At 55.1% G+C, this 27,356-nt stretch overlaps 1 protein-coding gene across 3 annotated transcripts in view; it reads right to left on the reverse strand.

Annotated features, from left to right (window-relative positions):
* Window positions 1–14,214: 14,214 nt before the first annotated feature.
* The window catches only part of SNAPC1 (small nuclear RNA activating complex polypeptide 1), a 44,057-nt gene continuing 30,915 nt past the window's right edge, over window positions 14,215–27,356 (reverse strand). For all 3 annotated transcript variants that reach the window (XM_073638713.1, XM_073638711.1, XM_073638712.1), the window contains 2 exons: window positions 15,771–15,848; window positions 14,215–14,400 (listed from right to left, as the gene is read on the reverse strand). In XM_073638713.1, the coding sequence (XP_073494814.1) occupies window positions 14,330–14,400; window positions 15,771–15,848 (149 nt within the window). In that variant the 3' untranslated portion in view covers window positions 14,215–14,329. The remainder of the gene's footprint in view (window positions 14,401–15,770; window positions 15,849–27,356) is intronic.

Raw genomic sequence — 27,356 nt, forward strand, 5'->3', positions numbered from 1 at the left:
TCACACACTACAACCATTATAATCTACTGACAATATCTGAAGTGATCAGGCAAATTCTGAAAGGTGACGTGAAGCAGAGCAGAAAATGGTTTACGTTCTGCTCCTCTATTATGACACATTCCCCGACTACAGCATCAGACTCAAACTGTGCACATGGCCCCCCCAATATACTGCAAAATGAAGACAGACCCCAATCACCCAAAGAACTGAACTAAAGCAGAGCCAAGCTCAGACCCCTGCACCGACACCAACCATGATACCCTAGAACCAGGGCTGACACCGACCATGATCCCAAAGAACCAGTGCAAACACTCACCATGATCCCCCAGAACCAGTACTGACTTAGTCATACCCCTAAACTAAAACAGACCAGACCCCTAAACTAAAACAGACCGCAGACCAGTCCCCTAAACTAAAACAGACCAGACCCCTAAACTAATACAGACCAGACCCCTAAACTAATACAGACCAGACCCCTAAACTAATACAGACCAGACCCCTAAACTAAGACAGACCGCAGACCAGACCCCTAAACTAATACAGACAGCAGACCAGACCCCTAAATACAGACCGCAGACCAGACCCCTAAACTAAAACAGACCAGACCCCTAAACTAATACAGACCAGACCCCTAAACTAATACAGACCAGACCCCTAAACTAAGACAGACCAGACCCCTAAACTAATACAGACCAGACCCCTAAACTAAGACAGACCGCAGACCAGACCCCTAAACTAATACAGACAGCAGACCAGACCCCTAAATACAGACCGCAGACCAGACCCCTAAACTAAAACAGACCAGACCCCTAAACTAATACAGACCAGACCCCTAAACTAATACAGACCAGACCCCTAAACTAATACAGACCAGACCCCTAAACTAAGACAGACCAGACCCCTAAACTAAGACAGACCCGACCCCTAAACTAAGACAGACCGCAGACCAGACCCCTAAACTAATACAGACAGCAGACCAGACCCCTAAATACAGACCGCAGACCAGACCCCTAAACTAAAACAGACCAGACCCCTAAACTAATACAGACCAGACCCCTAAACTAATACAGACCAGACCCCTAAACTAAGACAGACCAGACCCCTAAACTAAGACAGACCGCAGACCAGACCCCTAAACTAAGACAGACCGCAGACCAGACCCCTAAACTAATACAGACAGCAGACCAGACCCCTAAATACAGACCGCAGACCAGACCCCTAAACTAAAACAGACCAGACCCCTAAACTAATACAGACCAGACCCCTAAACTAATACAGACCAGACCCCTAAACTAAGACAGACCAGACCCCTAAACTAAGACAGACCCGACCCCTAAACTAAGACAGACCGCAGACCAGACCCCTAAACTAATACAGACAGCAGACCAGACCCCTAAATACAGACCGCAGACCAGACCCCTAAACTAAAACAGACCAGACCCCTAAACTAATACAGACCAGACCCCTAAACTAATACAGACCAGACCCCTAAACTAATACAGACCAGACCCCTAAACTAAGACAGACCAGACCCCTAAACTAAGACAGACCGCAGACCAGACCCCTAAACTAAGACAGACCGCAGACCAGACCCCTAAACTAAGACAGACCGCAGACCAGACCCCTAAACTAATACAGACCGCAAAACAGACCCCTAAATACAGACCGCAGACCAGACCCCTAAATACAGACCGCAGACCAGACCCCTAAACTAAAACAGACCAGACCCCTAAACTAATACAGACCAGACCCCTAAACTAATACAGACCAGACCCCTAAACTAAGACAGACCAGACCCCTAAACTAAGACAGACCGCAGACCAGACCCCTAAACTAAGACAGACCGCAGACCAGACCCCTAAACTAAGACAGACCGCAGACCAGACCCCTAAACTAATACAGACAGCAGACCAGACCCCTAAATACAGACCGCAGACCAGACCCCTAAACTAAAACAGACCAGACCCCTAAACTAATACAGACCAGACCCCTAAACTAATACAGACCAGACCCCTAAACTAATACAGACCAGACCCCTAAACTAATACAGACCAGACCCCTAAACTAAGACAGACCAGACCCCTAAACTAAGACAGACCGCAGACCAGACCCCTAAACTAAGACAGACCGCAGACCAGACCCCTAAACTAAGACAGACCGCAGACCAGACCCCTAAACTAATACAGACCGCAAAACAGACCCCTAAATACAGACCGCAGACCAGACCCCTAAACTAATACAGACCGCAGACCAGACCCCTAAACTAATACAGACCGCAGACAAGACTCCTAAACTAATACACACCTTAGACCAGACCCCTAAACTAATACAGACCGCAGACCAGACCCCTAAACTAATACAGACCGCAGACAAGACGCCTAAACTAATACAGACCACAGACCAGACCCCTAAACTAATACAGACCGCAGACTAGACCCCTAAACTAATACAGACCGCAGACTAGACCCCTAAACTAATACAGACCAGACCCCTAAACTAATACAGACCAGACCCCTAAACTAAGACAGACCGCAGACCAGACCCCTAAACTAAGACAGACCGCAGACCAGACGCCTAAACTAAAACAGACCGCACCACTAAACTAATACAGACCAGACCCCTAAACTAATACAGACCAGACCCCTAAACTAAGACAGACCGCAGACAAGACCCCTAAACTAAGACAGACCGCAGACAAGACTCCTAAACTAATACACACCTTAGACCAGACCCCTAAACTAATACAGACCGCAGACCAGACCCCTAAACTAATACAGACCGCAGACCAGACCCCTAAACTAATACAGACCGCAGACAAGACGCCTAAACTAATACAGACCACAGACCAGACCCCTAAACTAATACAGACCAGACCCCTAAACTAATACAGACCAGACCCCTAAACTAATACAGACCAGACCCCTAAACTAAGACAGACCAGACCCCTAAACTAAGACAGACCCGACCCCTAAACTAAGACAGACCGCAGACCAGACCCCTAAACTAATACAGACAGCAGACCAGACCCCTAAATACAGACCGCAGACCAGACCCCTAAACTAAAACAGACCAGACCCCTAAACTAATACAGACCAGACCCCTAAACTAATACAGACCAGACCCCTAAACTAAGACAGACCAGACCCCTAAACTAAGACAGACCGCAGACCAGACCCCTAAACTAAGACAGACCGCAGACCAGACCCCTAAACTAAGACAGACCGCAGACCAGACCCCTAAACTAATACAGACCGCAAAACAGACCCCTAAATACAGACCGCAGACCAGACCCCTAAATACAGACCGCAGACCAGACCCCTAAACTAAAACAGACCAGACCCCTAAACTAATACAGACCAGACCCCTAAACTAATACAGACCAGACCCCTAAACTAAGACAGACCAGACCCCTAAACTAAGACAGACCGCAGACCAGACCCCTAAACTAAGACAGACCGCAGACCAGACCCCTAAACTAATACAGACAGCAGACCAGACCCCTAAATACAGACCGCAGACCAGACCCCTAAACTAAAACAGACCAGACCCCTAAACTAATACAGACCAGACCCCTAAACTAATACAGACCAGACCCCTAAACTAATACAGACCAGACCCCTAAACTAAGACAGACCAGACCCCTAAACTAAGACAGACCGCAGACCAGACCCCTAAACTAAGACAGACCGCAGACCAGACCCCTAAACTAAGACAGACCGCAGACCAGACCCCTAAACTAATACAGACCGCAAAACAGACCCCTAAATACAGACCGCAGACCAGACCCCTAAACTAATACAGACCGCAGACCAGACCCCTAAACTAATACAGACCGCAGACAAGACTCCTAAACTAATACACACCTTAGACCAGACCCCTAAACTAATACAGACCGCAGACCAGACCCCTAAACTAATACAGACCGCAGACAAGACGCCTAAACTAATACAGACCACAGACCAGACCCCTAAACTAATACAGACCGCAGACTAGACCCCTAAACTAATACAGACCGCAGACTAGACCCCTAAACTAATACAGACCAGACCCCTAAACTAATACAGACCAGACCCCTAAACTAAGACAGACCGCAGACCAGACCCCTAAACTAAGACAGACCGCAGACCAGACGCCTAAACTAAAACAGACCGCACCACTAAACTAATACAGACCAGACCCCTAAACTAATACAGACCAGACCCCTAAACTAAGACAGACCGCAGACAAGACCCCTAAACTAAGACAGACCGCAGACAAGACTCCTAAACTAATACACACCTTAGACCAGACCCCTAAACTAATACAGACCGCAGACCAGACCCCTAAACTAATACAGACCGCAGACCAGACCCCTAAACTAATACAGACCGCAGACAAGACGCCTAAACTAATACAGACCACAGACCAGACCCCTAAACTAATACAGACCGCAGACAAGACGCCTAAACTAATACAGACCGCAGACCAGACCCCTAAACTAATACAGACCGCAGACTAGACCCCTAAACTAATACAGACCTCAGACCAGACGCCTAAACTAAAACAGACCGCACCACTAAACTAATACAGACCAGACCCCTAAACTAATACAGACCAGACCCCTAAACTAATACAGACCAGACCCCTAAACTAATACAGACCAGACCCCTAAACTAATACAGACCAGACCCCTAAACTAATACAGACCAGACCCCTAAACTAATACAGACCGCAGACCAGACCCCTAAACTAATACAGACCGCAGACCAGACCCCTAAACTAATACAGACCGCAGACTAGACCCCTAAACTAATACAGACCTCAGACCAGACGCCTAAACTAAAACAGACCGCACCACTAAACTAATACAGACCAGACCCCTAAACTAATACAGACCAGACCCCTAAACTAATACAGACCAGACCCCTAAACTAATACAGACCAGACCCCTAAACTAATACAGACCAGACCCCTAAACTAATACAGACCGCAGACAAGACGCCTAAACTAATACAGACCGCAGACCAGACCCCTAAACTAATACAGACCGCAGACTAGACCCCTAAACTAATACAGACCTCAGACCAGACGCCTAAACTAAAACAGACCGCACCACTAAACTAATACAGACCAGACCCCTAAACTAATACAGACCAGACCCCTAAACTAATACAGACCAGACCCCTAAACTAATACAGACCAGACCCCTAAACTAATACAGACCAGACCCCTAAACTAATACAGACCAGACCCCTAAACTAATACAGACCAGACCCCTAAACTAATACAGACCAGACCCCTAAACTAATACAGACCGCAGACCAGACCCCTAAACTAAGACAGACCGCAGACAAGACGCCTAAACTAATACAGACCGCAGACAAGACGCCTAAACTAATACAGACCGCAGACTAGACCCCTAAACTAATACAGACCGCAGACCAGACCCCTAAACTAATACAGACCGCAGACTAGACCCCTAAAATAATACAGACCGCAGACAAGACCCCTAAACTAATACAGACCGCAGACTAGACCCCTAGACTAATACAGACCAGACCCCTAGACTAATACAGACCAGACCCCTAGACTAATACAGACCAGACCCCTAAACTAATACACACCTCAGACCAGACCCCTAAACTAATACACACCTCAGACCAGACCCCTAAACTAATACAGACCGCAGACCAGACCCCTAAACTAATACAGACCGCAGACCAGACCCCTAAACTAATACAGACCGCAGACCAGACCCCTAAACTAATACAGACCGCAGACCAGACCCCTAAACTAATACAGACCGCAGACCAGACCCCTAAACTAAGACAGACCGCAGACCAGACCCCTAAACTAATACAGACCAGACCCCTAAACTAATACAGACCGCAGACAAGACCCCTAAACTAATACAGACCGCAGACCAGACCCCTAAACTAATACAGACCAGACCCCTAAACTAATACAGACCGCAGACAAGACCCCTAAACTAATACAGACCGCAGACCAGACCCCTAAACTAATACAGACCGCAGACAAGACGCCTAAACTAATACAGACCGCAGACAAGACGCCTAAACTAATACAGACCGCAGACCAGACCCCTAAACTAATACAGACCGCAGACTAGACCCCTAAACTAATACAGACCTCAGACCAGACGCCTAAACTAAAACAGACCGCACCACTAAACTAATACAGACCAGACCCCTAAACTAATACAGACCAGACCCCTAAACTAATACAGACCAGACCCCTAAACTAATACAGACCAGACCCCTAAACTAATACAGACCGCAGACCAGACCCCTAAACTAATACAGACCGCAGACCAGACCCCTAAACTAATACAGACCGCAGACTAGACCCCTAAACTAATACAGACCTCAGACCAGACGCCTAAACTAAAACAGACCGCACCACTAAACTAATACAGACCAGACCCCTAAACTAATACAGACCAGACCCCTAAACTAATACAGACCAGACCCCTAAACTAATACAGACCAGACCCCTAAACTAATACAGACCAGACCCCTAAACTAATACAGACCAGACCCCTAAACTAATACAGACCGCAGACAAGACGCCTAAACTAATACAGACCGCAGACCAGACCCCTAAACTAATACAGACCGCAGACCAGACCCCTAAACTAATACAGACCGCAGACCAGACCCCTAAACTAATACAGACCGCAGACCAGACCCCTAAACTAATACAGACCGCAGACCAGACCCCTAAACTAAGACAGACCGCAGACCAGACCCCTAAACTAATACAGACCAGACCCCTAAACTAATACAGACCGCAGACAAGACCCCTAAACTAATACAGACCGCAGACCAGACCCCTAAACTAATACAGACCAGACCCCTAAACTAATACAGACCGCAGACAAGACCCCTAAACTAATACAGACCGCAGACCAGACCCCTAAACTAATACAGACCGCAGACCAGACCCCTAAACTAATACAGACCGCAGACAAGACGCCTAAACTAATACAGACCGCAGACCAGACCCCTAAACTAATACAGACCGCAGACTAGACCCCTAAACTAATACAGACCTCAGACCAGACGCCTAAACTAAAACAGACCGCACCACTAAACTAATACAGACCAGACCCCTAAACTAATACAGACCAGACCCCTAAACTAATACAGACCAGACCCCTAAACTAATACAGACCAGACCCCTAAACTAATACAGACCAGACCCCTAAACTAATACAGACCAGACCCCTAAACTAATACAGACCAGACCCCTAAACTAATACAGACCGCAGACCAGACCCCTAAACTAATACAGACCGCAGACCAGACCCCTAAACTAATACAGACCGCAGACCAGACCCCTAAACTAATACAGACCGCAGACTAGACCCCTAAACTAATACAGACCTCAGACCAGACGCCTAAACTAAAACAGACCGCACCACTAAACTAATACAGACCAGACCCCTAAACTAATACAGACCAGACCCCTAAACTAATACAGACCAGACCCCTAAACTAATACAGACCAGACCCCTAAACTAATACAGACCGCAGACAAGACGCCTAAACTAATACAGACCTCAGACCAGACCCCTAAACTAATACAGACCGCAGACCAGACCCCTAAACTAATACAGACCAGACCCCTAAACTAATACACACCTCAGACCAGACCCCTAAACTAATACACACCTCAGACCAGACCCCTAAACTAATACAGACCGCAGACCAGACCCCTAAACTAATACAGACCAGACCCCTAAACTAATACAGACCGCAGACCAGACCCCTAAACTAATACAGACCGCAGACTAGACCCCTAAACTAATACAGACCTCAGACCAGACGCCTAAACTAAAACAGACCGCACCACTAAACTAATACAGACCAGACCCCTAAACTAATACAGACCAGATCCCTAAACTAATACAGACCAGACCCCTAAACTAATACAGACCAGACCCCTAAACTAATACAGACCAGACCCCTAAACTAATACAGACCAGACCCCTAAACTAATACAGACCAGACCCCTAAACTAATACAGACCAGACCCCTAAACTAATACAGACCAGACCCCTAAACTAATACAGACCGCAGACCAGACCCCTAAACTAAGACAGACCGCAGACAAGACGCCTAAACTAATACAGACCGCAGACAAGACGCCTAAACTAATACAGACCGCAGACTAGACCCCTAAACTAATACAGACCGCAGACCAGACCCCTAAACTAATACAGACCGCAGACTAGACCCCTAAAATAATACAGACCGCAGACAAGACCCCTAAACTAATACAGACCGCAGACCAGACCCCTAAACTAATACAGACCGCAGACCAGACCCCTAAACTAATACAGACCGCAGACCAGACCCCTAAACTAAGACAGACCGCAGACCAGACCCCTAAACTAATACAGACCAGACCCCTAAACTAATACAGACCGCAGACAAGACCCCTAAACTAATACAGACCGCAGACCAGACCCCTAAACTAATACAGACCAGACCCCTAAACTAATACAGACCGCAGACAAGACCCCTAAACTAATACAGACCGCAGACCAGACCCCTAAACTAATACAGACCGCAGACAAGACGCCTAAACTAATACAGACCGCAGACAAGACGCCTAAACTAATACAGACCGCAGACCAGACCCCTAAACTAATACAGACCGCAGACTAGACCCCTAAACTAATACAGACCTCAGACCAGACGCCTAAACTAAAACAGACCGCACCACTAAACTAATACAGACCAGACCCCTAAACTAATACAGACCAGACCCCTAAACTAATACAGACCAGACCCCTAAACTAATACAGACCAGACCCCTAAACTAATACAGACCGCAGACCAGACCCCTAAACTAATACAGACCGCAGACCAGACCCCTAAACTAATACAGACCGCAGACTAGACCCCTAAACTAATACAGACCTCAGACCAGACGCCTAAACTAAAACAGACCGCACCACTAAACTAATACAGACCAGACCCCTAAACTAATACAGACCAGACCCCTAAACTAATACAGACCAGACCCCTAAACTAATACAGACCAGACCCCTAAACTAATACAGACCAGACCCCTAAACTAATACAGACCAGACCCCTAAACTAATACAGACCGCAGACAAGACGCCTAAACTAATACAGACCGCAGACCAGACCCCTAAACTAATACAGACCGCAGACCAGACCCCTAAACTAATACAGACCGCAGACCAGACCCCTAAACTAATACAGACCGCAGACCAGACCCCTAAACTAATACAGACCGCAGACCAGACCCCTAAACTAAGACAGACCGCAGACCAGACCCCTAAACTAATACAGACCAGACCCCTAAACTAATACAGACCGCAGACAAGACCCCTAAACTAATACAGACCGCAGACCAGACCCCTAAACTAATACAGACCAGACCCCTAAACTAATACAGACCGCAGACAAGACCCCTAAACTAATACAGACCGCAGACCAGACCCCTAAACTAATACAGACCGCAGACCAGACCCCTAAACTAATACAGACCGCAGACAAGACGCCTAAACTAATACAGACCGCAGACCAGACCCCTAAACTAATACAGACCGCAGACTAGACCCCTAAACTAATACAGACCTCAGACCAGACGCCTAAACTAAAACAGACCGCACCACTAAACTAATACAGACCAGACCCCTAAACTAATACAGACCAGACCCCTAAACTAATACAGACCAGACCCCTAAACTAATACAGACCAGACCCCTAAACTAATACAGACCAGACCCCTAAACTAATACAGACCAGACCCCTAAACTAATACAGACCAGACCCCTAAACTAATACAGACCGCAGACCAGACCCCTAAACTAATACAGACCGCAGACCAGACCCCTAAACTAATACAGACCGCAGACCAGACCCCTAAACTAATACAGACCGCAGACTAGACCCCTAAACTAATACAGACCTCAGACCAGACGCCTAAACTAAAACAGACCGCACCACTAAACTAATACAGACCAGACCCCTAAACTAATACAGACCAGACCCCTAAACTAATACAGACCAGACCCCTAAACTAATACAGACCAGACCCCTAAACTAATACAGACCGCAGACAAGACGCCTAAACTAATACAGACCTCAGACCAGACCCCTAAACTAATACAGACCGCAGACCAGACCCCTAAACTAATACAGACCAGACCCCTAAACTAATACACACCTCAGACCAGACCCCTAAACTAATACACACCTCAGACCAGACCCCTAAACTAATACAGACCGCAGACCAGACCCCTAAACTAATACAGACCAGACCCCTAAACTAATACAGACCGCAGACCAGACCCCTAAACTAATACAGACCGCAGACTAGACCCCTAAACTAATACAGACCTCAGACCAGACGCCTAAACTAAAACAGACCGCACCACTAAACTAATACAGACCAGACCCCTAAACTAATACAGACCAGATCCCTAAACTAATACAGACCAGACCCCTAAACTAATACAGACCAGACCCCTAAACTAATACAGACCAGACCCCTAAACTAATACAGACCAGACCCCTAAACTAATACAGACCAGACCCCTAAACTAATACAGACCAGACCCCTAAACTAATACAGACCAGACCCCTAAACTAATACAGACCGCAGACCAGACCCCTAAACTAAGACAGACCGCAGACAAGACGCCTAAACTAATACAGACCGCAGACAAGACGCCTAAACTAATACAGACCGCAGACTAGACCCCTAAACTAATACAGACCGCAGACCAGACCCCTAAACTAATACAGACCGCAGACTAGACCCCTAAAATAATACAGACCGCAGACAAGACCCCTAAACTAATACAGACCGCAGACTAGACCCCTAGACTAATACAGACCAGACCCCTAGACTAATACAGACCAGACCCCTAGACTAATACAGACCAGACCCCTAAACTAATACACACCTCAGACCAGACCCCTAAACTAATACACACCTCAGACCAGACCCCTAAACTAATACAGACCGCAGACCAGACCCCTAAACTAATACAGACCGCAGACCAGACCCCTAAACTAATACAGACCGCAGACCAGACCCCTAAACTAATACAGACCGCAGACCAGACCCCTAAACTAATACAGACCGCAGACCAGACCCCTAAACTAAGACAGACCGCAGACCAGACCCCTAAACTAATACAGACCAGACCCCTAAACTAATACAGACCGCAGACAAGACCCCTAAACTAATACAGACCGCAGACCAGACCCCTAAACTAATACAGACCAGACCCCTAAACTAATACAGACCGCAGACAAGACCCCTAAACTAATACAGACCGCAGACCAGACCCCTAAACTAATACAGACCGCAGACCAGAGCACCAAACTAAAGCCTTAGGCCTCTGTGGTTTGTGGTCTCTATAAGACGCCTCTCCTTTTCCTTGGAGTCTCCCCGAGTCTGGATGTGTTGGTGAGGCTGATTATAAAAGTTGGCACCTGTGACCCAAGACATCTGTACAGACAATGATTATTTCCTTGGACTGTATGTAAGATTGGCGCTCCAGCTAGTGGAGAGAAGTAAGTCACCGTACACCACACACTGAACCTACGGATCAATGATTTAGTGTCTATCAATCAGTGGGGCCGTTCCTATATCACATCTTAGTTAATTGGATTGGTCGCTAGTTTTCTGTGCACCTCCATAATCAGTGCCGCACTCAGATGACACAATCCAGATGTCTCTGTTACCTCCGTCTACCCTTATAGTCTATAGCAGGGGTCTCAAACTCGGCTGGGTATATGGTGCCTGCGGGCCGCATGAAGGAGCCTGAAGGGCCGCGTGTTTGAGACCTCTGATCTATAGGGAAAGGGCTCGTCCCATATAAAACGACGAGCCTGTAATGTGGGAGCCATCCAGACCCCCAACAAACAGCCGATACTGATGGAGGAAGCCACGGCCAGCTGGACTGCCATTAATATCATATATGGACAGTTCCTACCTACGAGAGCGGTAGCCCGTTAGCAGCCATCTACTAGGGCTCAAAGAGGGGATCTTCCTGTATGATACTCCCCCAATTTATCTGCTCTCTGCAGCCTTTTTTTTTTCCCATCAATGAGCTGGGTCAGTGCTAGTTTTTTGCGTGGTGAGCTGATGTTTTTGGGGTATAAGCAATGGACCCCAAAATTGCAGCTTTTCGCTTTACAGTAGTTAAAGGGGTATTCCGATTTCCAAGATCCTAGCCCAACATGTAGTAGGTGTAATAATAATAATATTAGTTAGATAATACCTCCAATTAGAAATGTAGTATAGTTTTTCTGATTAGCTATGTCACTTTCCCCATGTGCAGGCATTGCAGGACCTTAAGTATCCATGGTTACAAGCACTAGCAACTAACTGTCATTATATTAGTGGTCTTAACCATGGATACCTAAGGTCCTGTGGAAAGCGACATAGCTAATTAGAAAAACTATACTACATTTCTAATTGGAGGTATTTGCTAACATTGTTATTATTACACCTACTACATATTGGGATAGGATCTTGGAGATGGGAATACCCCTTTAAGTTATTTTTATATTTGGATCAGACTTTTACAGACAAGGTGAGACCAACTATGCTTTTTATTTTTTATTTTCTTTAAAGTCTAACTAGTGCATATGTCATCTATTTAAAAAGACTATCTCCAGGTTTTTGCTATCTGAGAGCAGCATGATGTAGGGACAAAAACCCTGATTCCAGTGATGTGTCACTTACTGCGCTGCTTGCTGTAGTTTTGATACAATCAGTTTTCTCTGCTGCAGATCTTGGAAACATTAGCGACTCCTTCCTCCTTCAAGCTCCTCTCGAAGGTGCCGCGCTTGCTAATATGTCTGTCTAGCAAACAGTTGACTAAAATTTATTAACCCTTTTATATGTAAAGATACTTTTTTTTTTTTTTTTTTTTAAATTGATTCGAAATATCTTTCCGCCATGTGTATGCAGCTCCTATGCAGTCCCATGTGTCTCCATGGTTAAAAAATTATTGTAGTTTCATGTGTTTCCTTTAGATCGCAGAAGAAAAAGGGGCAGATGTAGAAGAGTAACATATGACTTTCCGTGGAGACACACAAGTCTGCATAGGAGCTGCGTACATATAACAGTAGGACATTTTTAAGACTATTTTGCTAAGTTGCTTTGTCTTTTATTCACTTTTGCATCTGCGAATGTTTTGGACACTGAATTTATGGGGTTGTCTTGATTGAGATCTCAGGACTTGGAGCTTGTACACACTACACTGCCAAATCCAACCAAGGAACATTTTGCAGGACTTTGGTCCAGTTGGTGACCCCATCAATACTAGGGCAGAGCAAACTTCCTCAGTGGATGCCGACATGCTAGGCGCCGCTCGAGATTACCAGGCCTTATGCGACAACAGGGACATTGACCCCATGGCCACGTAGGGCTGAAGCATACAGGTTCTTAGATGCCTGTGTGGCCCCCATGTGAAAAAAAGAGAAAAATCCATTTTATATACAAATGAGCCTGGAAATGTGTTGGGAGTGGCCCAACGCACCGGCTGTCCCACCCCTGATCCACATCCAAGCTCGTTTGCATAAACTTTCCTTCCATTCATGGTTTATGGGGCTGCCCCAAAAAAAACAAGCGCTGTACTCTGCCATCTCTGGCAGTCCCATGCACAATGAGCGAGGCGGAGGTGTGCATGCTCCATTCAGACAGGACTCAGTAAATTACCCCCCCTATCCATACCTACCGCTGGGATCCCCAGCAATCCCAAGAACTTTGCAATCTTGGAAATAAACTCTTTAAAGATACAATCCCAGAAAAACTAGATTTAGAAAGGAGCCATAGACTACAATCAGAAACTAAGTTGTACTTTTTTTCTGATGGTGTCAAAAGAGCACAAGAACAAAGCTGACTCGTCCTGCATCCTGCAGGGGTAGATGGAGCTAAGCTGCAGTACCAGACATGGCCCATGGACAGCAGGGGCGCTATTTTTCTAATCTCAGACATTTCATGAGCTCCCATTTTGCAGGTCATGTTCTTGCTCTTTGTCTCAGTGACCACCGTTAGCTGTTTGTACAGGAGGCGTGAGCAGCAGATCTATAATACACTGCCTCTACATGCAGCACAGACTTGTTTTAGAACTGAATTTTTGAGAATATTCCTATTATTAAATCATTTCTCTGCTGCGCCGGGCACATGGGATATAATACACAAGTGACTTAATTTACACATGAATTTTAGTATTTATTAACATTAACGTGAAAAGAAGAACAGTGAAGAGATCGGCATGAAATATTACACCTATATACAACTGTCCATGTGTCGTCCTGGAACGTTCCTAACCATTTCCGCTTGGCAGCCAAGATGGAGAATCATCGTCTTTTTTCTGTCTTTTTGAAGCTGGAAGATCTGCGAAGGTGAATACAGAAGAGCAGGGATTTTATTATAACTTATTTAGGAGTGCGAACACTATCTGTAGGAAGACCAAAAGTATTCGCCGGGAAAGAAAAAAAACAGTTATATAGACACCGTACTGTGCAAAAGATTCAGACCGGTGTGGAAGAAATGCTGCAGAGTAAGAAAGTTTTCAAACGGAAAAGTATTAATAGTTTATTTTTTTGTGAATTAACAAAATGCAAAGTGAATGAACAAAAGAGAAATTAAAACAAATCAATATACGGTGTGACCACCCTTTGCCTTCATCAATTTTCCTAGACACAGTTTTGAAGAAAGTCGACAGAAGGTTGTTCCAAACATCTTGGAGAACTGACCACAGATCTTCTGTGGATGTCACTTGTGCAATCCTTCAGTCTCTTCAGACTAGATGATGAGATCAGGGCTCTGTGGGGGCCGGATCATCACTTTCAGAACTCCTCATTCTTCTTTATGCTGAAAATAGTTTTTAATGACATTAGTGGGATCTTCGGGGTCGTGGAGAATAAATTTGGAACCAATGTCATTAAGAACGAGGAGTCCTGGAAGTGATGATACGGCCCCCACAGAGCCCTGATCTCACATCATTCAGTCTGAAGAGACAGAAGGATTTGCACCAGTGACATCCACAGAGGATCTGTGGTCGGTTCTCCAAGATGTTTGGAACAAGCTCCTGCCGAGTTCCTTCAAAAACTGTGCGCAAGTACAAGTACCTAGAAGAACTGATGAAGTGAAAAAGCGGTCACTAAATATTGATTGCATTTTGCCAATATAAACAAAAAACTAAATCAAAACTATTAACACTTATTTTTAAAAGCATTATTACTTAGAAGATTTTTTTCCACCCCTGCCTAGAACTTTAGCGCAGCTCTATATATATTTACTTCTTCTGCAGCCCTAGCAGTGTTTTCTTGCGGCGCTCAGAGCATTATGGCCCTGTGATTGCTACAAACCTGTGACTGGCTGCAGCGGTTGCATGGGATGGAAGCACTGCTACTAGGTGTGGAGAAATCAGCAGTGGGGAGTATCATTTTGTGTTCAAAATCCACCCCCCTCCTTTTTTTTTCCTAATACTGGACTTGTGGATTTTGCTGTGGACATGTAACTAATCCACAAAACAATCTTCCCAAAAAAATCCCATTTATTGCAGATTCCACATTAACCTCAATAGAGAATTTGCGCAATAAAGCCACAGCTTATCAAAAACACAAATTAAGAAGCTGTGGCTGAAAAAACCAAACAATGAAGGTCGATTTCTGCAAGGAAAAACAATGCAGCATACAAATAGCTGGAGACAAAGGAGTAGTGGTATACAGTGATTAGAGAGTATATAGTGATGGCCGTACCGTCACTGCTGGATGAGGAGTCCTCCTCTGGAATTACTGGCAGATTCTCCGGTTTTCTCCGAGGCAATGGTGTCTGGGCTAAAAATCAAAGATAAATTCCATTGTTACTGAGAAGGATCCTGTGATATCATATACTGACCAAGGACACATTTCCAGGGAAGATCTAAAAAGGCAGTAGGGGGTCTCTGCACACAGTATGGGGGTCTCTGAACACAATATGGAAACAAATGCTTAGCGATACAATCTGCAGGACATCCACGGCTTCACAAGGAGACGAGCAGCTGACAACTACACAACAGATGCGATCAGCAGGAGGATGATCACCGCCATGTGTACACGGGCCAATGACTGGGAATAACCCTTCTCAGAAGACCTCGTTATCGGCCCATGTAGAGCCAGAATAGAAAGCCGACGTCCCCCAGCAGATCGGTGATGTGATGTGACAGAACGGGACTGCTGACCCTGCCATGGTTGTGTATGCAGTCTGACAAGCGTATAGAAATCCCTATAAAGAAAAAAACAAACTCTGCACCTTGAAAAATCTGTGTAATCTCATTTCTCCTGGTCTGCAGGGTATAGGAAGAGGCAAAGGACTATTATATTACACACAAGACTATAAGATATAACTGGTAATGGCATAAAGGGAGTCAGTCGCTAACAAAACATAGGTATGTAGGAGACGTGGAAATATAAAGTTAGACTTGTTGTATAGATTTGAATTGGCAGAAAAAAAAAAAATTCGTATGCATGTGAAGCGGCTTAAATCTGCAGGACAGTGCTGGGCGGCGGCCGCAGACGGGAGCCAGGGCGGCGGCCGCAGACGGGAGCCAGGGCGGCGGCCGCAGAAGGGAGCCAGGGCGGAGGCCGCAGACGGGAGCCAGGGCGGCGGCCGCAGACGGGAGCCAGGGCGGAGGCCGCAGACGGGAGCCAGGGCGGCGGCCGCAGACGGGAGCCAGGGCGGCGGCCGCAGACGGGAGCCAGGGCGGCGGCCGCAGACGGGAGCCAGGGCGGCGGCCGCAGAAGGGAGCCAGGGCGGCGGCCGCAGACGGGAGCCAGGGCGGCGGCCGCAGACGGGAGCCAGGGCGGCGGCCGCAGACGGGAGCCAGGGCGGAGGCCGCAGACGGGAGCCAGGGCGGCGGCCGCAGACGGGAGCCAGGGCGGAGGCCGCAGACGGGAGCCAGGGCGGAGGCCGCAGACGGGAGCCAGGGCGGAGGCCGCAGAAGGGAGCCAGGGCGGAGGCCGCAGACGGGAGCCAGGGCGGAGGCCGCAGACGGGAGCCAGGGCGGAGGCCGCAGACGGGAGCCAGGGCGGAGGCCGCAGACGGGAGCCAGGGCGGAGGCCGCAGAAGGGAGCCAGGGCGGCGGCCGCAGACGGGAGCCAGGGCGGAGGCCGCAGACGGGAGCCAGGGCGGAGGCCGCAGACGGGAGCCAGGGCGGCGGCCGCAGACGGGAGCCAGGGCGGCGGCCGCAGACGGGAGCCAGGGCGGAGGCCGCAGAAGGGAGCCAGGGAGGCGGCCGCAGACGGGAGCCAGGGCGGAGGCCGCAGACGGGAGCCAGGGCGGAGGCCGCAGACGGGAGCCAGGGCGGAGGCCGCAGACGGGAGCCAGGGCGGAGGCCGCAGACGGGAGCCAGGGCGGAGGCCGCAGACGGGAGCCAGGGCGGAGGCCGCAGAAGGGAGCCAGGGCGGAGGCCGCAGAAGGGAGCCAGGGCGGCGGCCGCAGACGGGAGCCAGGGCGGCGGCCGCAGACGGGAGCCAGGGCGGCGGCCGCAGACGGGAGCCAGGGCGGCGGCCGCAGACGGGAGCCAGGGCGGCGGCCGCAGACGGGAGCCAGGGCGGCGGCCGCAGAAGGGAGCCAGGGCGGCGGCCGCAGAAGGGAGCCAGGGCGGCGGCCGCAGACGGGAGCCAGGGCGGCGGCCGCAGACGGGAGCCAGGGCGGCGGCCGCAGACGGGAGCCAGGGCGGCGGCCGCAGACGGGAGCCAGGGCGGCGGCCGCAGACGGGAGCCAGGGCGGCGGCCGCAGACGGGAGCCAGGGCGGCGGCCGCAGACGGGAGCCAGGGCGGCGGCCGCAGACGGGAGCCAGGGCGGCGGCCGCAGACAGGAGCCAGCAATGACATGGAGCATAACTGCTGATTGAGTTCAGGTAGATGTGACCGTGTAGGCAAACTGAGGGGGTGTAATGATGCATTGAGTCCTTGACCACTCGCAAAAGTCCAATGGAGCCCTTCAGAGGCTCCCGCTGCAGACAGAGCAGATGGGGGGGGCTCCCGCTGCAGACAGAGCAGATGGGGGGGGCTCCTGCTGCAGACAGAGCAGATGGGGGGGGCTCCTGCTGCAGACAGAGCAGATGGGGGGGCTCCTGCTGCAGACAGAGCAGATGGGGGGGGGGAGGCTCCCGCTGCAGACAGAGCAGATGGGGGGGCACCTGCTGCAGACAGAGCAGATGGGGGGGGGGGATTCCTGCTGCAGACAGAGCAGATGGAGGGGGGGAGGCTCCTGCTGCAGACAGAGCAGATGGAGGGGGGAGAGGCTCCTGCTGCAGACAGAGCAGATGGGGGGGCTCCTGCTGCAGACAGAGCAGATGGGGGGGGGAGGCTCCCGCTGCAGACAGAGCAGATGGGGGGGGGGAGGCTCCTGCTGCAGACAGAGCAGATGGGGGGGCACCTGCTGCAGACAGAGCAGATGGGGGGGGCTCCCGCTGCAGACAGAGCAGATGGGGGGGGCTCCCGCTGCAGACAGAGCAGATGGGGGGGGCTCCTGCTGCAGACAGAGCAGATGGGGGGGGAGGAGGCTCCCGCTGCAGACAGAGCAGATGGGGGGGCTCCTGCTGAAGACAGAGCAGATGGGGGGGGGAGAGGCTCCCGCTGCAGACAGAGCAGATGGGGGGGGGCTCCTGCTGCAGACAGAGCAGATGGGGGGGGGGCTCCTGCTGCAGACAGAGCAGATGGGGGGGGGCTCCTGCTGCAGACAGAGCAGATGGGGGGGCTCCTGCTGAAGACAGAGCAGATGGGGGGGAGGCTCCTGCTGCAGACAGAGCAGATGGGGGGGCTCCCGCTGCAGACAGAGCAGATGGGGGGGGCTCCCGCTGCAGACAGAGCAGATGGGGGGGGCTCCTGCTGCAGACAGAGCAGATGGGGGGGGCTCCTGCTGCAGACAGAGCAGATGGGGGGGGCTCCTGCTGCAGACAGAGCAGATGGGGGGGCTCCTGCTGCAGACAGAGCAGATGGGGGGGGGGGGGAGGCTCCTGCTGCAGACAGAGCAGCAGATGGAGGGGGGAGAGGCTCCCGCTGCAGACAGGGCAGATGGGGGGGGGAGGCTCCTGCGGCAGACAGAGCAGATGGGGGGGGCACCTGCTGCAGACAGAGCAGATGGGGGGGGCTCCTGCTGCAGACAGAGCAGATGGGGGGCGCTCCTGCTGCAGACAGAGCAGATGGGGGGCGCTCCTGCTGCAGACAGAGCAGATGGGGGGCGCTCCTGCTGCAGACAGAGCAGATGGGGGGGGGGGAGGCTCCCGCTGCAGACAGAGCAGATGGGGGGGCTCCTGCTGAAGACAGAGCAGATGGGGGGGGGAGAGGCTCCCGCTGCAGACAGAGCAGATGGGGGGGGCTCCTGCTGCAGACAGAGCAGATGGGGGGGGCTCCTGCTGCAGACAGAGCAGATGGGGGGGGGCTCCTGCTGCAGACAGAGCAGATGGGGGGGGGCTCCTGCTGAAGACAGAGCAGATGGGGGGGGGAGGCTCCTGCTGCAGACAGAGCAGATGGGGGGGCTCCCGCTGCAGACAGAGCAGATGGGGGGGGCTCCCGCTGCAGACAGAGCAGATGGGGGGGGCTCCTGCTGCAGACAGAGCAGATGGGGGGGGGCTCCTGCTGCAGACAGAGCAGATGGGGGGGGGCTCCTGCTGCAGACAGAGCAGATGGGGGGGCTCCTGCTGCAGACAGAGCAGATGGGGGGGGGGGAGGCTCCTGCTGCAGACAGAGCAGCAGATGGAGGGGGGAGAGGCTCCCGCTGCAGACAGGGCAGATGGGGGGGCTCCTGCTGCAGACAGAGCAGATGGGGGGGGCTCCTGCTGCAGACAGAGCAGATGGGGGGGCTCCTGCTGCAGACAGAGCAGATGGGGGGCGCTCCTGCTGCAGACAGAGCAGATGGGGGGCGCTCCTGCTGCAGACAGAGCAGATGGGGGGCGCTCCTGCTGCAGACAGAGCAGATGGGGGGCGCTCCTGCTGCAGACAGAGCAGATGGGGGGCGCTCCTGCTGCAGACAGAGCAGATGGGGGGCGCTCCTGCTGCAGACAGAGCAGATGGGGGGCGCTCCTGCTGCAGACAGAGCAGATGGGGGGGGCGCTCCTGCTGCAGACAGAGCAGATGGGGGGGGCGCTCCTGCTGCAGACAGAGCAGATGGGGGGCGCTCCTGCTGCAGACAGAGCAGATGGGGGGCGCTCCTGCTGCAGACAGAGCAGATGGGGGGGGCTCCTGCTGCAGACAGAGCAGATGGGGGGGGGGGAGGCTCCTGCTGCAGACAGAGCAGATGGGGGGGGGGAGGCTCCTGCTGCAGACAGAGCAGATGGGGGGGGCACCTGCTGCAGACAGAGCAGATGGGGGGGGCTCCTGCTGAAGACAGAGCAGATGGGGGGGGGGGAGGCTCCTGCTGCAGACAGAGCAGATGGGGGGGGCTCCCGCTGCAGACAGAGCAGATGGGGGGGGCTCCCGCTGCAGACAGAGCAGATGGGGGGGCTCCCGCTCCAGACAGAGCAGATGGGGGGGGCTCCCGCTGCAGACAGAGCAGATGGGGGGGGCTCCCGCTGCAGACAGAGCAGATGGGGGGGGCTCCCGCTGCAGACAGAGCAGATGGGGGGGGCTCCCGCTGCAGACAGAGCAGATGGGGGGGGCTCCTGCTGCAGACAGAGCAGATGGGGGGGGCTCCTGCTGCAGACAGAGCAGATGGCGGGGGGCTCCTGCTGCAGACAGAGCAGATGGGGGGGGGCTCCTGCTGCAGACAGAGCAGATGGGGGGGGGCTCCTGCTGCAGACAGAGCAGATGGGGGGGGCTCCTGCTGCAGACAGAGCAGATGGGGGGGGGGCTCCCGCTGCAGACAGAGCAGATGGAGGGGGGAGAGGCTCCCGCTGCAGACAGAGCAGATGGGGGGGGGGAGGAGGCTCCTGCTGCAGACAGAGCAGATGGAGGGGGGAGAGGCTCCCGCTGCAGACAGAGCAGATGGGAGGAGGCTCCCGCTGCAGACAGAGCAGATGGGAGGAGGCTCCTGCTGCAGACAGAGCAGATGGAGGGGGGGGAGGCTCCTGCTGCAGACAGAGCAGATGGAGGGGAGGAGGCTCCCGCTGCAGACAGAGCAGATGGAGGGGGGGGGGAGGCTCCTGCTGCAGACAGAGCAGATGGAGGGGAGGAGGCTCCCGCTGCAGACAGAGCAGATGGAGGGGGGAGAGGCTCCTGCTGCAGACAGAGCAGATGGAGGGGGCGGAGGCTCCTGCTGCAGACAGAGCAGATGGAGGGGGGAGTCTACTGCTGCAGACAGAGCAGATGGGGGGGGGGAGGCTCCTGCTGCAGACAGAGCAGATGGGGGGGTGGGAGGCTCCTGCTGCAGACAGAGCAGATGGAGGGGAGGAGGCTCCTGCTGCAGACAGAGCAGATGGAGGGTGGGAGGCTCCTGCTGCAGACAGAGCAGATGGGGGGGTGGGAGGCTCCTGCTGCAGACAGAGCAGATGGGGGGGTGGGAGGCTCCTGCTGCAGACAGAGCAGATGGAGGGGGGGAGGCTCCTGCTGCAGACAGAGCAGATGGAGGGGGGAGGCTCCTGCTGCAGACAGAGCAGATGGGGGGGTGGGAGGCTCCTGCTGCAGACAGAGCAGATGGAGGGGGGGAGGCTCCTGCTGCAGACAGAGCAGATGGAGGGGGGAGAGGCTCCTGCTGCAGACAGAGCAGATGGGGGGGCTCCTGCTGCAGACAGAGCAGATGGGGGGGGGGGGAGGCTCCCGCTGCAGACAGAGCAGATGGGGGGGGGGGAGGCTCCCGCTGCAGACAGAGCAGATGGGGGGGCACCTGCTGCAGACAGAGCAGATGGGGGGGGGGATTCCTGCTGCAGACAGAGCAGATGGAGGGGGGGAGGCTCCTGCTGCAGACAGAGCAGATGGAGGGGGGAGAGGCTCCTGCTGCAGACAGAGCAGATGGGGGGGCTCCTGCTGCAGACAGAGCAGATGGGGGGGGAGGCTCCCGCTGCAGACAGAGCAGATGGGGGGGGGGAGGCTCCTGCTGCAGACAGAGCAGATGGGGGGCACCTGCTGCAGACAGAGCAGATGGGGGGGAGGCTTCTGCTGCAGACAGAGCAGATGGGGGGGGGGGAGGCTCCCGCTGCAGACAGAGCAGATGGGGGGGCTCCTGTGAAGACAGAGCAGATGGGGGGGTGGGGGAGGCTCCCGCTGAAGACAGAGCAGATGGGGGGGTGGGGAGGCTCCCGCTGCAGACAGAGCAGATGGTGGGGGCTCCCGCTGCAGACAGAGCAGATGGGGGGGGCTCCCGCTGCAGACAGAGCAGATGGGGGGGGCTCCCGCTGCAGACAGAGCAGATGGGGGGGCTCCCGCTGCAGACAGAGCAGATGGGGGGGGCTCCCGCTGCAGACAGAGCAGATGGGGGGGGCTCCTGCTGCAGACAGAGCAGATGGGGGGGGCTCCTGCTGCAGACAGAGCAGATGGGGGGGGGGAGGAGGCTCCCGCTGCAGACAGAGCAGATGGGGGGGCTCCTGCTGAAGACAGAGCAGATGGGGGGGGAGAGGCTCCCGCTGCAGACAGAGCAGATGGGGGGGGGCTCCTGCTGCAGACAGAGCAGATGGGGGGGGCACCTGCTGCAGACAGAGCAGATGGGGGGGGGGGCTCCTGCTGCAGACAGAGCAGATAGGGGGGGGCTCCTGCTGCAGACAGAGCAGATGGGGGGGGCTCCTGCTGCAGACAGAGCAGATGGGGGGGGGCTCCTGCTGCAGACAGAGCAGATGGGGGGGGCTCCTGCTGCAGACAGAGCAGATGGGGGGGGGCTCCTGCTGCAGACAGAGCAGATGGGGGGGCTCCTGCTGCAGACAGAGCAGATGGGGGGCTCCTGCTGCAGACAGAGCAGATGGAGGGGGGAGGCTCCTGCTGCAGACAGAGCAGATGGAGGGGGGAGAGGCTCCTGCTGCAGACAGAGCAGATGGGGGGGCTCCTGCTGCAGACAGAGCAGATGGGGGGGGGGAGAGGCTCCCGCTGCAGACAGAGCAGATGGGGGGGGAGGCTCCCGCTGCAGACAGAGCAGATGGGGGGGCACCTGCTGCAGACAGAGCAGAATGGGGGGGGGGGATCCTGCTGCAGACAGAGCAGATGGAGGGGGGAGGCTCCTGCTGCAGACAGAGCAGATGGAGGGGGGAGAGGCTCCTGCTGCAGACAGAGCAGATGGGGGGGCTCCTGCTGCAGACAGAGCAGATGGGGGGGGGGGGAGGCTCCCGCTGCAGACAGAGCAGATGGGGGGGGGGAGGCTCCCGCTGCAGACAGAGCAGATGGGGGGGCACCTGCTGCAGACAGAGCAGATGGGGGGGGGATTCCTGCTGCAGACAGAGCAGATGGAGGGGGGAGGCTCCTGCTGCAGACAGAGCAGATGGAGGGGGGAGAGGCTCCTGCTGCAGACAGAGCAGATGGGGGGGCTCCTGCTGCAGACAGAGCAGATGGGGGGGGGAGGCTCCCGCTGCAGACAGAGCAGATGGGGGGGGGGAGGCTCCTGCTGCAGACAGAGCAGATGGGGGGGCACCTGCTGCAGACAGAGCAGATGGGGGGGGAGGCTTCTGCTGCAGACAGAGCAGATGGGGGGGGGGGAGGCTCCCGCTGCAGACAGAGCAGATGGGGGGGCTCCTGCTGAAGACAGAGCAGATGGGGGGGTGGGGGAGGCTCCCGCTGAAGACAGAGCAGATGGGGGGGTGGGGGAGGCTCCCGCTGCAGACAGAGCAGATGGTGGGGGCTCCCGCTGCAGACAGAGCAGATGGGGGGGGCTCCCGCTGCAGACAGAGCAGATGGGGGGGGCTCCCGCTGCAGACAGAGCAGATGGGGGGGCTCCCGCTGCAGACAGAGCAGATGGGGGGGGCTCCCGCTGCAGACAGAGCAGATGGGGGGGGCTCCTGCTGCAGACGAGCAGATGGGGGGGGCTCCTGCTGCAGACAGAGCAGATGGGGGGGGGGAGGAGGCTCCCGCTGCAGACAGAGCAGATGGGGGGGCTCCTGCTGAAGACAGAGCAGATGGGGGGGGGAGAGGCTCCCGCTGCAGACAGAGCAGATGGGGGGGGGCTCCTGCTGCAGACAGAGCAGATGGGGGGGGGCACCTGCTGCAGACAGAGCAGATGGGGGGGGGGGCTCCTGCTGCAGACAGAGCAGATAGGGGGGGGCTCCTGCTGCAGACAGAGCAGATGGGGGGGGCTCCTGCTGCAGACAGAGCAGATGGGGGGGGGGCTCCTGCTGCAGACAGAGCAGATGGGGGGGGGCTCCTGCTGCAGACAGAGCAGATGGGGGGGGGCTCCTGCTGCAGACAGAGCAGATGGGGGGGGCTCCTGCTGCAGACAGAGCAGATGGGGGGGCTCCTGCTGCAGACAGAGCAGATGGTGGGGGCTCCCGCTGCAGACAGAGCAGATGGGGGGGGCTCCCGCTGCAGACAGAGCAGATGGGGGGGGCTCCCGCTGCAGACAGAGCAGATGGGGGGGCTCCCGCTGCAGACAGAGCAGATGGGGGGGCTCCCGCTGCAGACAGAGCAGATGGGGGGGCTCCTGCTGCAGACAGAGCAGATGGGGGGGCTCCTGCTGCAGACAGAGCAGATGGGGGGGGGGAGGAGGCTCCCGCTGCAGACAGAGCAGATGGGGGGGCTCCTGCTGAAGACAGAGCAGATGGGGGGGGGAGAGGCTCCCGCTGCAGACAGAGCAGATGGGGGGGGCTCCTGCTGCAGACAGAGCAGATGGGGGGGGCACCTGCTGCAGACAGAGCAGATGGGGGGGGGGGCTCCTGCTGCAGACAGAGCAGATAGGGGGGGGCTCCTGCTGCAGACAGAGCAGATGGGGGGGGCTCCTGCTGCAGACAGAGCAGATGGGGGGGGGGCTCCTGCTGCAGACAGAGCAGATGGGGGGGGGCTCCTGCTGCAGACAGAGCAGATGGGGGGGGGCTCCTGCTGCAGACAGAGCAGATGGGGGGGGCTCCTGCTGCAGACAGAGCAGATGGGGGGGCTCCTGCTGCAGACAGAGCAGATGGGGGGGGGGAGGAGGCTCCTGCTGCAGACAGAGCAGCAGATGGAGGGGGGAGAGGCTCCCGCTGCAGACAGAGCAGATGGGGGGGGGGGGGAGGCTCCTGCGGCAGACAGAGCAGATGGGGGGGGGGGCGAGGCTCCTGCGGCAGACAGAGCAGCAGATGGAGGGGGGAGAGGCTCCCGCTGCAGACAGAGCAGATGGGGGGGGGGGGAGGCTCCTGCGGCAGACAGAGCAGCAGATGGAGGGGGGAGAGGCTCCCGCTGCAGACAGAGCAGATGGGGGGGGGAGGCTCCTGCGGCAGACAGAGCAGATGGGGGGGGGGGCGAGGCTCCTGCGGCAGACAGAGCAGATGGGGGGGGCACCTGCTGCAGACAGAGCAGATGGGGGGCGCTCCTGCTGCAGACAGAGCAGATGGGGGGCGCTCCTGCTGCAGACAGAGCAGATGGGGGGGCTCCCGCTGCAGACAGAGCAGATGGGGGGGGCTCCCGCTGCAGACAGAGCAGATGGGGGGGGCTCCCGCTGCAGACAGAGCAGATGGGGGGGGCTCCTGCTGCAGACAGAGCAGATGGGGGGGGCTCCTGCTGCAGACAGAGCAGATGGGGGGGGGCTCCTGCTGCAGACAGAGCAGATGGGGGGGAGGAGGCTCCCGCTGCAGACAGAGCAGATGGGGGGGGGGGAGGCTCCCAGCTGCAGACAGAGCAGATGGGGGGGGGCTCCTGCTGCAGACAGAGCAGATGGGGGGGGCTCCTGCTGCAGACAGAGCAGATGGGGGGGGCTCCTGCTGCAGACAGAGCAGATGGGGGGGGCTCCTGCTGCAGACAGAGCAGATGGGGGGTCTCCTGCTGCAGACAGAGCAGATGGGGGGGGGCTCCCGCTGCAGACAGAGCAGATGGATGGGGGAGAGGCTCCCGCTGCAGACAGAGCAGATGGAGGGGGGAGAGGCTCCCGCTGCAGACAGAGCAGATGGAGGGGGGAGAGGCTCCCGCTGCAGACAGAGCAGATGGAGGGGGGAGAGGCTCCCGCTGCAGACAGAGCAGATGGGGGGGGGGGGGGGAGGCTCCTGCTGCAGACAGAGCAGATGAGGGGGGGGAGGCTCCTGCTGCAGACAGAGCAGATGGAGGGGGGAGAGGCTCCCGCTGCAGACAGAGCAGATGGGGGGGGGGGAGGAGGCTCCTGCTGCAGACAGAGCAGATGGAGGGGGGAGAGGCTCCCGCTGCAGACAGAGCAGATGGGAGGAGGCTCCTGCTGCAGACAGAGCAGATGGGAGGAGGCTCCTGCTGCAGACAGAGCAGACGGAGGGGAGGAGGCTCCCGCTGCAGACAGAGCAGATGGAGGGGGGGGGGGAGGCTCCTGCTGCAGACAGAGCAGATGGAGGGGAGGAGGCTCCCGCTGCAGACAGAGCAGATGGAGGGGGGAGAGGCTCCTGCTGCAGACAGAGCAGATGGAGGGGGCGGAGGCTCCTGCTGCAGACAGAGCAGATGGAGGGGGGAGTCTACTGCTGCAGACAGAGCAGATGGGGGGGGGAGGCTCCCGCTGCAGACAGAGCAGATGGGAGGAGGCTCCTGCTGCAGACAGAGCAGATGGGAGGAGGCTCCTGCTGCAGACAGAGCAGATGGAGGGGAGGAGGCTCCTGCTGCAGACAGAGCAGATGGAGGGTGGGAGGCTCCTGCTGCAGACAGAGCAGATGGGGGGGTGGGAGGCTCCTGCTGCAGACAGAGCAGATGGAGGGGGGGAGGCTCCTGCTGCAGACAGAGCAGATGGAGGGGGGAGGCTCCTGCTGCAGACAGAGCAGATGGAGGGGGGAGAGGCTCCTGCTGCAGACAGAGCAGATGGGGGGGCTCCTGCTGCAGACAGAGCAGATGGGGGGGGGGAGAGGCTCCCGCTGCAGACAGAGCAGATGGGGGGGGAGGCTCCCGCTGCAGACAGAGCAGATGGGGGGGCACCTGCTGCAGACAGAGCAGAATGGGGGGGGGGATTCCTGCTGCAGACAGAGCAGATGGAGGGGGGGAGGCTCCTGCTGCAGACAGAGCAGATGGAGGGGGGAGAGGCTCCTGCTGCAGACAGAGCAGATGGGGGGGCTCCTGCTGCAGACAGAGCAGATGGGGGGGGGAGGCTCCCGCTGCAGACAGAGCAGATGGGGGGGGGGGAGGCTCCTGCTGCAGAGCAGATGGGGGGGCACCTGCTGCAGACAGAGCAGATGGGGGGGGCTCCTGCTGCAGACAGAGCAGATGGGGGGGGGGAGGCTCCCGCTGCAGACAGAGCAGATGGGGGGGCTCCTGCTGAAGACAGAGCAGATGGGGGGGGGTGGGGGAGGCTCCCGCTGCAGACAGAGCAGATGG

This window comes from Phyllobates terribilis, unplaced genomic scaffold (assembly GCF_046119375.1).
Source record: "Phyllobates terribilis strain yellow unplaced genomic scaffold, ASM4611937v1 Scaffold_7__3_contigs__length_470593459, whole genome shotgun sequence".
In the NCBI taxonomy this organism is placed as follows: domain Eukaryota; kingdom Metazoa; phylum Chordata; class Amphibia; order Anura; family Dendrobatidae; genus Phyllobates; species Phyllobates terribilis.